This window comes from Hakea prostrata, chromosome 2 (genome assembly GCF_041222555.1).
Source record: "Hakea prostrata isolate BN-2017 chromosome 2, UWA_Hpros_2, whole genome shotgun sequence".
Classification (NCBI taxonomy): Eukaryota; Viridiplantae; Streptophyta; class Magnoliopsida; order Proteales; family Proteaceae; genus Hakea; species Hakea prostrata.
In genome coordinates, this window is record NC_142601.1 from 44,893,870 (window position 1) to 44,909,115 (window position 15,246).

The window sequence follows — 15,246 nt, forward strand, 5'->3', positions numbered from 1 at the left end:
TGAGGAAACTTTTCCCCCTGTGGTTAGGTTTGCCTCAATTCGCCTCATACTAGCCATTGTTGCTCGCTTGGACTTGGAGCTTTATCGGATGGAGTGAAAAACTGCTTTTCTCAATGGAGAACTTGAGGAAGAGATCTATATGGATCAACCTCAAGGTTTTGAAGCAAATGGACTTGAGCGCAAAGTGTGCAAGCTTAAGAAGTCCATATATGGCTTAAAGCAAGCATCTAGACAGTGGAATGTGCGCTTCCACCAAGCTGTGATGGAAAATGGTTTTTCCATGCTTGAGGAAGACCACCGTGTTTACACCAAGAGATCCGATAATAATTATGTTATTTCGACACCGTACGTAGATGACATACTTATGGCTAGCAATAGCAAGGAGCTATTGGAAACCATTAAGAAATGGTTGTCCTCCGTATTTGATATGAAGGACATGGGTGAAGCAAGCTATGTGCTTGGTGTCAAGATTGTCAGAAATAGGCAAAAGAGATTACTGGGTTTATCTCAAGAGACCTATATTGACAATGTCTTGACGAGATACCAGATGCACAACTGCAAACCATATGATACTCCAATGGAGAAGGGTTTGCATTTGAGCCTTGATATGGGTCCTAAGACTCCAGAGGAGAAAACCAAGATGGAAAGAGTTCCATATTCCAAGGCACGGTGGGTAGCCTTATGTATGCTATGATGTGTACTAGGCCGGATATTTGTTATGCAGTGGGTTTGGTTAGTCGGTACCAATCAAACCCAGGCATAGAGCACTGGAAAGCAGTCAAGAGGATATTGAGATATCTCAGAGGAACGAGTAACTACATGTTGTGTTACCAAGGATCGGATTTGCGGTTAGTTGGCTATAGTGATGCCGACTGGGCTGGAGACATCGATGAGTGCAAATCAACCTCTGGATATGCTTTCTTGCTGAATGGCAGGGCCATTTCGTGGTGTAGCAAGAAGCATGCTTGTATATCCCTCTCGACCATGGAAGCAGAGTATGTGGCATGCTCAGCTGCGGTTCAAGAGGCTGTTTGGTTGAGGAGATTCCTTCGACATACTGGGATTGTGATGACATCCAAAGAGGCTGCCCTTGTCTACTGTGATAGTACGACAACTCTTAGCTATGTCAAGGACCCCAAGTATCATGGGAAGACCAAACATATACAGTTGAGATATCACTTTGTTAGAGACATTACATCAAGGAAGAAAGTTGTACTTAAGCACATATCTACTAGTCAGATGGTAGCTGACCCTCTTACCAAACCTATAGCCAAGGATGTTTTTATTTCTCATGTAAAATCATTGGGCTTGCGTAGATTGTGACTTATTTTTGTACTGAGACTTTCTTATTAATGAGTAATATGAGTTCATTCCAGCATTTATTCTTATTCACTTTCTGTGTGATTGTGTTTCTTTTAGCATAAAACAAGATATGTCAATAGGCAAGAGAATGGCTCACTCACACGAGCATTCGCCTCTGGCGCCTTGGAGGCGAGCAGAGATGAGACGGATTGTGAATGACTTTGTGTAGGTCAATTCATAATCATGATGTCGCCTTGATTTGGAATCAAGATGAGTTTCTCTATTGTGAAGAGAATCGACATGAATGTTCCCACTATTCATGTTGCCTATAAGAGCCAGGTGCGAGTACTTTATGTGGCGCTAGGGTGGCGACAATAAAGAAACTCGGGTTAGGCGCAAGAGGTTGCGATTAGACTAAGACATGTATGGTGTTGAGATGGACATACGTTCTATTGTATATAGAATGCTCCACCATAGCACATATATCATACTATGTGTGCTTAGCGATCATTGGAAATAAGAGGATGGATCCCTACTCCTCTCATTGTGTGAGTCCTGGACCTTATGGTCCATTAGTGTTCTTAGTGACTTTCGACGACATCATGAAACGAAGGGTTGATGTGGCTACTTTGGGGTGTTACCTATGGTCATGATTGATTCGACCTAAAGGGGCACTACCGGGAAAGGAGTCAATCCTAAGTGTAGTGATGGTCTGGGGCAAAAGGAAATGTTTGATTCAACCGCACCCTAAAAAGTGTTTGCTGGCGCCAAATCGTATGTGTTACAAAGTAGTGAACATTTTAAGGACAAGAAAGTGAGCTCTCAGAGGGATCGAGATACCTTTAGTCTGGTGAGTTTGAATAAACCTAGGACATTGTGTTATACTAATGCTTATTTGATTTGTTTCTATGAGTGATGTGTCATTCTAGCCTTCTGGGAAGGTTTCTAGTTTGGGGCTCACGCATGCAGGTATATCACCGGTCGCACAACCCATTTTGCCAGTATGACTTGTGGATATTAGTGTCTGGGACACAGGTGGTCTATGTATCCGGGATACATAGTGAAGAGATCAATATATATGTATATCTCGGGATATACATGTGTGTGTCTGGGACACAAGAGGTCTATATATCTGGGATACATAACAGAGAGATTGAATATGTATATCTAGGATATACATGTGTGTTTGGGACACAAGAGGTCTATGTATCTGGAATACATAGCAGAGAGATTGAATGTGTATATCTGGGATATACAAGTGTGTCTGGGACACATTGAAAGATTAACACTTGCCCTTGTACAAGTGGGAGCTGTTGGAATTTATTAATATGATTAATAAATTAAATGCCCAAGGGCAATATTGGAAACTCACTATTAGGGCGGTTACAAAATAGGGTTATATATTTTGGTAACCACCGCATTAGTGAGTAAGTGTGTGATTCATTCGCACGAGATTTATCTCTGAGAAACGGCGGCTCCATCTCTCTCTCCCTCTCTCTTAGAATCGCAGGCTTGGAAATTTTTTCCTTTCCTCGTTTTTGATCTTCATTCCATTAATCCACGGCATTTGGGTTGTGGATATCATTCCCTTTCCTAGTGATTGTGGAATCACCCCAGTAGAGCTTTGGTGGTTGAGCGAGAACGTGGGTCTAGACTTCCGCTGCGAATACTTCATAAAAGGGAAAGCGAATCCAGGTAAGGAATCTTTCCCCAGTCAATTAATTGAATTGAACTACTTTTGAAGTATTACCCACACTGATCTATTTTAGAATCAATGATTCTAATTCTCTGCTTAAAGTCTTCCGATTCCTTTTCTCTCTGAAGATTTATCTTTTTGGCTTCATTTTCTAAACTTTCTAATAACAGTGATTCCTTGACTAGCAAAAGAAGATCATAGTCAGTGCGAATCATAAACTTCTTATTTTGTAGAAAGAACTTGAATGCTTCAAGTCCTTTAATAAATGATTCAACTTCAAAATCTATAGCAGCAAGGGTCTTATTTTTATGTATCCCTGATGCATATCTACATAATACTTCAGTATTCTTAGTAGAATACTGAACAGTTTGTGCTACCAAATGAATATGTCACAATCAAAATCCCAGACAAGATATCGCTACTATGTGGTGATGAAAGGGGAAATGCCTGGTGTTTATACATCATGGTCTGATGTGGCTATGTGTATTAAAGATTTCAAAAATCCTTTATACCAAGGATTTGTAGATTTGGGATAGGCGTTCGACTGTGCTCGAAGGACAGTTGGAGTTAACTTTTACAAAGATCCGAAGATTGAAAGAGCAAACCAGAAAGATTTCAAGGGAGCACTCGTTGCTTGTGATGAATGCTCCGTCACAAAGATGGAAATGCAAGACCTGGTCAAAGGTTTAGATACTAGCAGAGCCCAGTGCTCAAGGCTGGTTGAAGAAGTTAATTCCTTGAGAATCAAAACCCAAAAGCTTGAACGAGAAAACTTTGATACAATGACATGTCTTCTCAAGGCAAAAGATCTACTCCAGATGAATGAGGCCCAGATTCATAAGGCCTTTGAGCATAAAAACCGGAAAACCCAAGAACCGGTCCAGCAGCTTGTCCAAAGCGATCCAGCCCAACAATTTGCCCAGGCTGAGATACAAGGATACTCAAAGATGGAAGCATACATCAAGTCAATTGACATGATGCTCCGAGCAGATGAAAAAGATAATGGCGGAAGATGGTGGACTTGATCCCTTTGATGATTGACTTAAAGAAATTGGAATATCTTGGTCTTGAGATAACTGATCCAACGGGAAATACGGGACTTACTCATGCTGCCCTTCCATCGGTATGGACTCTAGGCCTTTACACACTCATTTCTTTTAGAGATAGGAGAAGATGCCACGCATAGATTAGTTTCACTCTCTGAGGAAGATGACGTCACCAGATATTTTGAAGGATAAAGATGACACGTTAATGTCTTCCCTAAATCTTTAATGAAGTCTCTGGCTTGGTTAACTAGTCCAATAAAGGATTTTATCTGGGTAACTCCTTCGAGTTTATCTGGAAATTCTAAGGCTTTCCTGGCAATGTGGTCTTGTAATGACACAAGTTCTTTGCCTAAATTCAATTCCAACTTCCAGGTTCGAGGTAGAAGGGATATCTATATTTGTTGATCCGAATCCTCCTCTTCTCTGTATATCTGGGCCAGGTTCATAGTTTGGAAGAATAATGAACTAGACAATCTTTTCTCCTACAATAATAGGTCTATCTAATTCTGAATGATTAAAGAAGAATATCTTTATTGGATCATATATATATATATTCCCTTCTCTTGTAAAAATTCACGCACGCCACTAGTCGCGCCAAAACCTGGCCATGTGGGTGTGATTTCACTTTCCCATGTGACTAAATTGTTTACACCAAAAAAAAAAAAATCCTCCTACATTATATGGTTCTCTCCATTCCAAACCCCCAAGCAACTTGCTCTCAATCTTATTAGAGGTACACACATCAATAGTTGCAAACTCAATCTCCTCCATGGTTTGGTCATTTCAAATTCCAATCACTCAAAAACACAAAAATTGTTTTTTTTCTTCTTTTTCTTCTTGTATAATAGAAGTAGGTTTCTTCATAACTTGAAGTGGTATAAAGGGAACTACCAAAAAAGAAAAAAACGAAGTGGTCTTAAGGGATTATACCCATACTCATAACCCTTATGATGAGACAAACTCTCAGCCGCCAATCCACGATTGAAGCCTTACCAGTTGATCCAACTAGTGTGCATTCGATATCTATACCCACCACATACTTCGAACCAAATCAAACATCGATGAAGATCATATTTGATACTAATATATATATGTTTCACCTCCAAATATAGGGGCAACAGTTGATTGTGAATGGCAAAATTGACTCATCCACACTCTCCATTCTCCACTTCAAAAAACCAACTCATGTTGCATCACCATCTTGAAATAAACCCTTGTGACAGATGATAGTGACACATGAATGTCCAAAAAGAATCTCTCTCTAATGATTAATTAGTTGCCACCTCCTTTTCTCCAACCAAATTGAGAGACGTCTAAAGTTTCTTCCATGCATTTAGGGTCTGTTTGGTTGTGGAATGAAATTTGTGGATTCATCCTAAAAAACTATTTGGTCGACGTGATTTTTGTGAATGTGCAAATGTTTAGCTTTTTTAAAATCTCTGGATTTCACCCCTTACCCCTAAATCTACAGATTCACGTTTTTAGAGTAAAAAGGTGAATGAAATCTAGAGACTTTTACAACCAAACGGGTATAATTCTTAGATTCATGAATCCATAGATTTGAAATCTCTGGATTCATGTAACCAAACAGTATTAGGAGTACAAAAATGCCTAATATCTAGTCTCATTACTCCTTTTGCTTCCTTCACTTTTGAATTCTTCACTAGCCCTTCAACCAAATGCCTCATTGTTCTAAAGTTTGGAATCTTATATTAGTTATACTCTCCTTGTAAACCTCAAAGGCCTTGTTAATTTCCCCTTTTCTACATAAATGATACATAAATGTCCTAAGAGTTGCAGTATTAGGAGTACAAAAATTTTCCTCTGAGGCTGTCATGTACATTTTTAGCTTCCTCAATCAAACCACGCTTAGAGTAACAGGGGGTCAAAGGTAATTGTAACTGATGGTGTCTCTGGCTTCAATCCTGCAGAACTCATCTCTTCAATCAAAGCCAAGACATCCTATAGTTTCCCCATGATGGGCCAATTATATTCACATTATCGGCACAAACATTTGGGAGAACCCTTCTCAACCATTACCTTCCAGGTTTTCCCAACTTCATCGATCTTAACATTCTTATACAGGGAATCAAAGATTGCCATATAATTGCAATAACCTCTACATCCTCTCTTCCATTTCTTTCAAAACTGGAACATACCCATCACACAACGACTTGATTGGTGCCAAGCTCATCCATCTGATCAAAAGTCTTCTCGATTAGTCATTCCTGGCAAGACCATAAGATCAAATTAAGGTGGCAAGGAAAGATTTTTCCAGTGATCTTGGGATCCTTCTTGTGGGATTCAATTAGAGCTTCAATGTCACTAAAGTGATGAGATTTCACTAGGAGCCTGACAACGAGGTCTTGAGTGGGCTATCGTGAGGGTTATCCAAGAATGGCGCTTCACAGGGTTGAATAGAGAAATGAGGAGGAAAACAAAGAAGTCTTGATAAAAGAATGCAAATTATTGACCACTAGTCACATGTGTTTTAAGAACCATCACAAGAAAATGCCAATGCAAGGTTGCTCGAGTGGTATGGCCAACACATTTTAATGAGGTGATCGTGGATTTGACCCTTGACAGCAATATATAATGTCTCCCATCCCCCATATAGAAAAAACATTGTACGAAAAATAGATGAAAATGATTTTTATAGAAAAATAAAAAACAGGTTGAGACCTAAAACACAGTTAAAAGTTACTTTATAGAAAATTCAAAAACAGGTTGAGAGTCGTCAGACTTGTTTTTGAGTTTTGATGTTCCTCAGCGGTTCAGCCCAGTTTAAATAGAAATAGGCTGCATAAATTGTATCGGACGTTGCCATTTCTATTTAAATTTTCTTATTTAGGATTAAAAGCTTCTAATTTACTGGGATGGGCGAGAATATTAATTGCCCCCGACCACCCGTGGTAAGGTTGGGGTATTTCTATTTACTTGCGTAAAAAAAAAAAAAAAAAAAAATAAAAAATAAAAAAATAAAAAATAAAAAATAAAAAAAATAAAAATAAAAAATAAAATTGATGCGCTGCCTTAGGGATATCTGTACCTGGCTCACCCTTACCAGTAACGAGTGAGGCCTGTATGCGAAACTCGAGAGTGGAAACTCTTCTAGTTTCAAGGTCCTCTTTGTCTCTGAACCCAAAAAAAAGAAAGTCCTATCTCTCTCTCCAGCAACGTTGAGGTTCAGCTTCTCAGGAGGGAAAAGTTGAACCTGTCTTTACTGCTAAACTCTTAATTAATACAAGAACAATGATCCTTTCTTCCACTGCTCCAGAATTATTCATCCGTAGAAGAAACCAAAGCAGTGCATTCGTTTTCTAGTTTCTTCGAACTGGGATAAGGTGGATTTCTGGTCGGAGCCATGAGTGTGGAAGTTTCAGAATGCACTCCAGAATAAGGTTTCTTACGGTTTTCGGCAAGTCGGTGTCGTCCCTTTCTGGTCGCAGGTTCACGAAGAAAGATGATGCTCTGTTTTTATTGCTGCGAGCTTCCATTCCAAATGGCAGATGTTGCAAAATTGGGAGCGGAATTTTGTCACAGAACATGGTTTCTGGACAGAGGAGTTTCTCGGGATACGCCATGGAACAGTTTTCAGACGATGAATACGATTGCGATTTCGACAATCAGAAGGTTCTTTTGCTGTATTCTTAATTTGTTTGAAGAAAATTCATGTTCTAGCTTGAAAAGAATGATCTTTCCTCTGATATATTTTTAATTTTGCATTTTCTAGTTGAAATTAAGTGTAATTGTCTGCAGTTTCACGTTTTGTTGGGAAAGAATGTTTTATTTAGTAACCATGGGTTTCGTGGATAAAAGGAGGCCTTTACTCTAAACCGGTGTCACATTTAATGGAAAAACAAATATATATGCATTAGAAACTTATATTTGGATTTTGGAAGAAGAAGGTACTAGCAGTCTGATTTAACGTGATGGGTACTTGGCTTGAAAGATTTTAACCTTCAAATTCAAAATTGGGGTTAAAAAAGAAAATATTAAACTTTGTTATTGAAGCTTAACTTACTTGATGGGGTTTTGAATCCAGAGCACCTCCAAAACCGATGATTGGTTTATATGCTCCCACATCTTTAAATAAATATGCTTCTATGAGCTGGTGAGTTCCTAGCAATCCTTTACTACATATATTCCAGTTGGAAGATGATTCAAGGAGATGCTCCATTTCTTGTCCATATGTGTGACTTCGACATTGTGCTTGTTGTGAATAAATTTGTTACTATTGGGAGATCCAGTTATTCATTTGTTGCTTTCTTTCTATTGGGAGTGCTTTAAAGAGACTTTTATCAATTCATCAAGGAATTCCAATGGGATAAAAGTCATAAAACTGAATTTGTTAGACATCAGAAGTAGGTAGACTGAGTGGATTCTATGAAGTTATATGAGAATACCTATTTGGGATTTCATTAAATTCTTTTCTAATACCAAAATTATTTTATTGTTATAGTATCAAGTTTAGGCAGATCTGCATTGAACATCACCCTCAAGTGACTTCTACAACCCACTAATTTGAGCTGGAAATTGTTGATTTTATCTTCAAAAGGATGCACAAACAGATGTTCTGTCTAGTGTAGTTTCTCTTCTTCCCCCCTTCCAACATAAAAAAGAAGGTGCAGTGTCTTGTTCTAAATTTTTCATCTTGTTTTAGATGTCTTCATCTGTGGCCAACATTGATGAATGGAAATGGAAACTCAGCCTGCTTTTACGCAGTGAAAAAGACCAAGAAATAATTTCTAGAGATAAGAGAGATAGGAGAGACTATGAGCAGATTTCTAACCTTGCAAGAAGGATGGGCCTTTACAGGTAAGGAACATCAAGTGCCCATTTGAAAAAAATATTTTCCTTTTTAAGTCTGATAGTTGTTGAAATAATTTTCTTCTACCTTTGCCTGTTTATGATTGATTAAGTGAAATATATGGAAAAGTAGTGGTGGCAAGCAAAGTTCCTCTTCCAAATTACAGGCCAGATCTTGATGACAAACGACCTCAGAGAGAGGTAACAATTTCTGTGTTTTTTGAACATCTGCTTTTATATCTATTTCCACAGCTTTGTGGGTTTCTTTTTTTTTTTTTTTTTTTTTTTTTTTTTTTTTGGTGTCCGTGTGTGTGTGTTTGGGGGGGGGTGGGGGTGGGGGGTGGGGGTGGGAGGGTTTTAGTGCCTACTGAAATTTTGGTACTCACTTGACAGGTGGTTATACCTCTTAGTTTGCAAAGGAGAGTTGAGGGTCTTTTTCAGGAGCAGCTTGATAGAGCGCAGCTTAAATCTGGAAAGGTCAATGACAATTCAGCTGATGCTAAGTTCATTGATCAGATTGAAAATGTGAGTCAGGATGACAGCCTAGATGATTTGCTTGATGGATCACTTATGGAAAAGGTTCTTCAGAGGAGGAGTTGGCGAATGCGTAATATGCAGAGAGCATGGCAGGTATGAGTTATATGCTTGTATTTGCTATTGCAATATGTCAGTTTAGCTATCAGCTTGGAGTAGTGCTTCTGTTTGTTGGAATAGCATTCATGTTTTTCCCCTTGTTCTTTGCTCTGTTGAACTAAAATTGTTGCTGCCCTGTTAGAGAATGCCATCATTCTCTCAGACAGGTTTGTACGAGTTCAGTGCTGAGTTCTGAGTCTATCATTTAAGGATCAGAAGGTCCTGATTGATTGGACATGACCAATATGCAGTACATCTATCATTATACAAGTAAGATGCAGGACTGGTTTTATTGATTGTCAAATCCTCTTACTGGATTTGCTGATCCTACTTCCAATCATTTGGATTGGAATCAGCTGGGACTGATCTATAATCTGATCCTGACTTCTTGATTGTTGACTGAATTAGGGTATGCTTACTGCTAAGAAAAAGCAGATGTACTAGTCAAGTGGTTCTGTAAATGTTCTACCTTTAGTGTGTTCTTACACCAGCAGTGTTAGAAGTTAATGCTAGTCATTTTTAGGCTCCTAACTGTTTTTCCAACTTCATTTTTCATAGTATTTTTGTGCTGCATTATTCTTATTTTTCGTACTGTTTTTCTTTTTGATACTTCCACTCCCCTTTACATCTATTATACTACCTTTTTTTTCCCTTCTTTCCTGGGGATAATTTACTGTAGAAATCACTTTACAGGAATCACCAGAGGGAAAGAAGATGCTGGACTTCAGGAGATCTCTTCCTTCATTCAAGGAGAAGGAAAGACTACTTTCTGCGATTGCAAGAAATCAGGTTTTGCTTTGGAGCTGATATCTTCTGCTAGAGCAATTTTCAACCAATTATGTTAAAGAACATTTTCTCCTGAATGGGAATATTGTGAAGGATACTGATTGAAGTATTGCATAAGTCTGATTTGTTCACAATGTGCTGAAAGTATGTGATTTTTGGAAGAACACCTTGATATGTTTCCATGTAGGCTAGGGCGTACAATAATTGGCTTAGTAGATTTGACTGTTTTCTAGGAAGGAGACAAATTTGCCAAATTCTACCAAGATGTGGGTGGTAGGGAATTATGTTTAGGTTGAGGGGATTTATTACTAAGAAAATTGGGCTTATATTTGAATTTTCAGATCTGGAAATTGGGTTAAATGGCGTGCCCTAACTCAAAAAATCCGGCCATAGTCTTGTGTGAGTCCTGCTTTTGCAGGCTTCCCTTGGGGCATGGTGATTTGGATTGGAAGTGGTTCTGACTTCTAATCTTGGGCACTTCTTCCCGGTTAAAGTTTTGTACATGCCACGGGGCTATTTTAGTCGATTCCCTGCAGTGTTATGTTGATAGATCACAATAGGTTAAGTATCTCTATCATGATGTAATTGTTAGTGTTAGTTTCCTTCTCTATGTTGGATTAGGTCCTAGTCATGTACAAGGTTTATAATGCTTTATTCATATTCTATTGTAAATCATTTCAGGCAGTTCACGATAGATGTTCTGAATCCATTGTGGTCTAGCTCTTTTCCTCCATCTCTCATCTTCTTCTCTTCTTCATAAGTGTTGTTGACTGGTTTATTAGTATTCTTCATATCACATGGTAGCAGAGCTTGAAAGATCAGTATACGTCTTCATTCTGAAAGACTGGTTTGATCACCATAGTTCTTTTGCTGGTTAAAGCAATCCATGCTGCCTACATCGTGTCAACGGCCTAGTTGCTGATGGTAAAAATATAAACTATGGTCTTCTTAGATCTACTACTTATTCCTTTTCTTCATGGATCTATAAATGTACAGGAGTCTTGATTTATGAATTAAAAGTAGTGTCACATTCTGCTTATTTTGTTTGAAAGGTATAGAGACCTAATTAGTTCACTTAAAACCATCAGATTATTCTCTTGTTTTGAAGGTTGATTGACACCCTTTTGGAGGTACATTCAATCCATTTTCCGGGCTGATCAGAACTATTTAGTATTTACAATCAGGTTGCTTTTATAATGTGGGTGATACTTCCATTTTAGGGAAAATTTCAGTACACCAAATTCTGAAATAAATTTACATCAGATCACCTTCCTATTTAATCTTTTAGGTATTGTTTGTCTCTCCTATAACATGTCACTGGTTTAATTTTTTTTTGGTGTCCATGTGAGTTGTGACATCTGAATTGGTTTCTGTCACAGATCACCCAGATTCTGGGTTTATTCTCCTACAGATTTTAACTTTTCAGTTGGTAACCTCTGACACTATATTAAGTCTGAAATTTTAAAAGCTTTACTAATCCTTATTGTCTACTTATTTATCCCACATTGGATATACATCAGTCACTGGATAACCTGGTTGGATTGCTGGTTGGAGATTGATTTTTGGTTTCTATTTTTTACCATCATACCCAATTGCAGGATGGCTGATCCTGATTTTATCTCAGATAATGACAATGTTCAAATCACCACTATTTAGCTCAGTGGAGTCATATGTTATGGAATTAAGCTGTTCAGCTACATTCGTTAAAAGAAGGATGAAATATCTGCATGCTCCTGATATTAAGGAACCAAGTACTCCTTGCAATGGGCTTCCCCCCTCCCCTTGTCCACTGGATTGAGATCTGCATTTCTACCCCCCATTTTTCTATCATCACCAATGGTTTTCTTGCTGGATATTTCCCCTCCCGGGTTGGTAGTTGTCCCCTCTCCCCTTTTCTCTTCTCCTTGGCTCTCGAGGTCCTCTCTCGCCTTCTCCAAACCAAAACTGATCAGCTTCTCTTCTCCCCTATCCCTAAATGCAAATCCCTAAAGCTCACCCATCCTGCTTTCGCAGATGATCTTATGATTTTTGCTAAAGCTGACCACTCCTCCATCTCTTCCATTCTTGAGGCCCCTCTCATCCTTTGAATCCCTCACTGGTCTTCGGGGTCAACTTGGAAAAATCCTCTCTCTCTCTAGAGTCTCCGGTCTTGCCCGCTCTTCCCTTCTCCTCCTTACTAGTTTTAGGTTGGGGTCCTTCCCTGTCACCTACCTTGGCCTTCCCCTTATTTCTGGCTGCCTCACTCACCATCATTGTTCGCCGATGCTCAACCGTATCTTGAAAAAACTCCAACTCTGGAAAGGTAAACTCCTTTCCTTAGCTAGTCGAGTAGTGCTCATCTGCTCTGTTCTCCAATCCTCCAATCTCGATTGGTGTGGAATTTTCTCCATTCCAAAATCCACTATCCGGGCCATGAAATCCCTCTGTTGTGCCTTCCTTTGGAAAGGTTACGAATCCTCCCATTTTCTCCATCCCATCAGTTGGATTTCTGTCTATCGCCCCAAATCCGAAGGGGGAATGGGCTTTCGCTGAATTTCTGATATCAATCTCACATGCCTCATGAAACTCATATGGAAAATTTCTTCCAAGCACAATTCCATCTATGTTTCTTGGGTTTCTCTCACTTGTGAAAATCGGACTCCATTTGGATTGTCTCCATCCCTCCTAACCCCTTTTGGATTCGTCCCCGAGCCCTTCTTGCTATCTCTACCCAAATCTCCTTTGGATCCTCCACCCCTTTTTGGCTAGACCCTTGGCATGTGCCAGGCATCCTCTTTAACCTTTTTTGGGCCCCGCTTTGTCTATGATACCTGTATCCCCAAGCTCATCACTCTCTCTATTTTCGTCTCTAATGGTTCTGGTCCCCTCCCCCTACCCAAGATTCACACAAATGTGGAACTCCCCCCCTCTTATTGCTGGCACCTCTCTCAATGACATTGCTATCTGGCTGCCCTCCCCCACTAGGCTCTTCTCCCCCTCCTCTGCTTGGAACCTTATTAGATACCCCTCTACTCCTGTCCCTTGGGCCCCATAGTTTGGTTCAAAGGTCACATCCCCCATCACTCCCTCACTCTTTGAGTCTCTAGAGAGCCCTTAACCTAGCCCTTCCTACCCAAGCCTTCTTCATTAGCCACCATATCCTGGTGAACCCTAACTGTAGCCTTTGCTGGAACTGTAGTGAGGACCTTGAGCACCTTTTCTTCTTATGCCCCTTCTCTTGCTCTCTTTGGGAGAAAACCCTTGCTTCCATTTGGCCTAGGTCGAGGCGCTTTTATGGTTTTGTTCGAGACTAGGCCTTGTGCTTGAGAGTTTCTCTAGCTCTTCCATTTGTGACCAAGTTGGCAAGCTTGTGTTTGGTGCGATTATTCACCACTTGTGGTGGGAGCGAAATCTTAGGCGATGGACCTTCAAATCTCGATCCCTTGACATGATTTGAAAGGCCATTTGTTTTGAGGTCTCATCTAGACTTCTCTCTTTTCCCCATCCTCCGGTGATTGACTCCCCCAGGAATAGGCTGATTGTTAGCTCCAAGAGTCTCACCTACCCCTTAAGGCCTTCCTCTTGAAAGGCTTTGGTCCCCCCCCTCTCCCTTTGTATTCTTGGTGTTGTTGTTTTAATCTAATTATTTATTCATCCCAAAGAAAAAAAAAAAAAAAAAAAAAAAAAAAGAGGAACCAAGTACCATCCATGCTTATGAGGAGTGGATGCTTGAGAGTTGCACTTCAAAAGTATAATTGTGGAACAGTGGATCCAGCTATTATGGCTAAGATTGTTTTTCTACTTACATGATGGCTGATCCTAAACTTACTGTAGATAACGACAATGTTCAAATCACCACTATTTAACTCAATGGAGTTATATGTTATGGAATTAAGTTGCAGCTACATTCAGTAAAAGAAAGATGATATATCTACATGCTGCTGATACTAAAGAACCAAGTACCATCAATGCTTATGAGGACTGGATGCTTGAGAATTGCACTTCAAAAGTATGAGTGTGGAATAATGGATCGAGCTGTTCTGGCTAAGAATGTGCTCTACGCTACTGCTAAGCATGGTTCAAGATCTTGCTTTCGAGGAGATCTCACCCCTTCCAAAAACTGAGATCTCGGTCTGCCAACTCGGTCGAGATATGGTATTTTTTTTGCCAACTTGATGGCCCATCTTGGTGGGTTTTAGCGTCCAAGTTGGGCCCTAACTTGGTAGTTAGCCCTTCTGAACACATTGGTGGTCTTTTATTTGTGAGAAAACAATCCTATGTATGATTTCTATGTCTACCCACAGTGTGAAATCGAAATGCTATAGGATTGGGAATGCAAGGTTATACAACATGTAATCTAGAACCTTTAAGACATATAATGAAAAGTAAATGTATCAAATACATCAAATAACTTAAATGTCATTAGAATTCCATCCATATGAGTATCACAATCTCGGACTCTTGAGAAGAACAATTAAATTATACAACCATTAGAAGTTCTATATAAGTCATTAACTCATAAGTTCATAAGACAAGCAGAGAATGGTTGATCTTCCTTTGGTATTGTAGATGTGCTAAGAGTAGTTGCAAGTGAAAATCCAGCTGAAATCCAAAAAAAATCCGGTGAAAATTGAGTCCCAGTGATATATGGCGAGATTTGGGGTGAGATATGGCGAGATTTGGCTACAGCGAGATCTCGAGCAAGATATCCTATTTTGTTGAACTCGATTCCCATCTCGTCTCAGTTAACAAAAAAAACGAGATATCTCACGAGATCTCCCACGATGCTGCTAAGGGGTTCCAAATGATTTAGGAGAAAACTTTTCTTTAGAGAGCAATATGACCTGATTTATGATCTGTTGAGAAGATGTTTAGCATCAAACAGGCAGACAAATCTTTGAATTAATACCTTTAAAGTTTTGCCATCAACCTCTTATTACTGATCTAGGACAGTTGAAGATTCAGTAAGCTGGAATTTATGTTGTCAAATTTATG

The 15,246-nt window shown here is 39.4% G+C and overlaps 1 protein-coding gene and 1 pseudogene across 1 annotated transcript in view; one reads left to right on the forward strand and one right to left on the reverse strand.

Moving 5' to 3' along the window:
• Positions 1-3,793: 3,793 nt before the first annotated feature.
• On the reverse strand, positions 3,794-6,147 carry LOC149024444 (small ribosomal subunit protein mL103 (rPPR7)-like; annotated as a pseudogene).
• Positions 6,148-7,108: 961 nt separating this feature from the next.
• The window catches only part of ABO6 (DEA(D/H)-box RNA helicase family protein), a 53,816-nt gene continuing 45,678 nt past the window's right edge, over positions 7,109-15,246 (forward strand). The window contains exons 1-5 of the mRNA XM_089144678.1: positions 7,109-7,677; positions 8,708-8,862; positions 8,967-9,054; positions 9,247-9,483; positions 10,180-10,275. Coding sequence (XP_089000804.1) covers positions 7,429-7,677; positions 8,708-8,862; positions 8,967-9,054; positions 9,247-9,483; positions 10,180-10,275 — 825 coding nt within the window. The 5' untranslated portion in view covers positions 7,109-7,428. The remainder of the gene's footprint in view (positions 7,678-8,707; positions 8,863-8,966; positions 9,055-9,246; positions 9,484-10,179; positions 10,276-15,246) is intronic.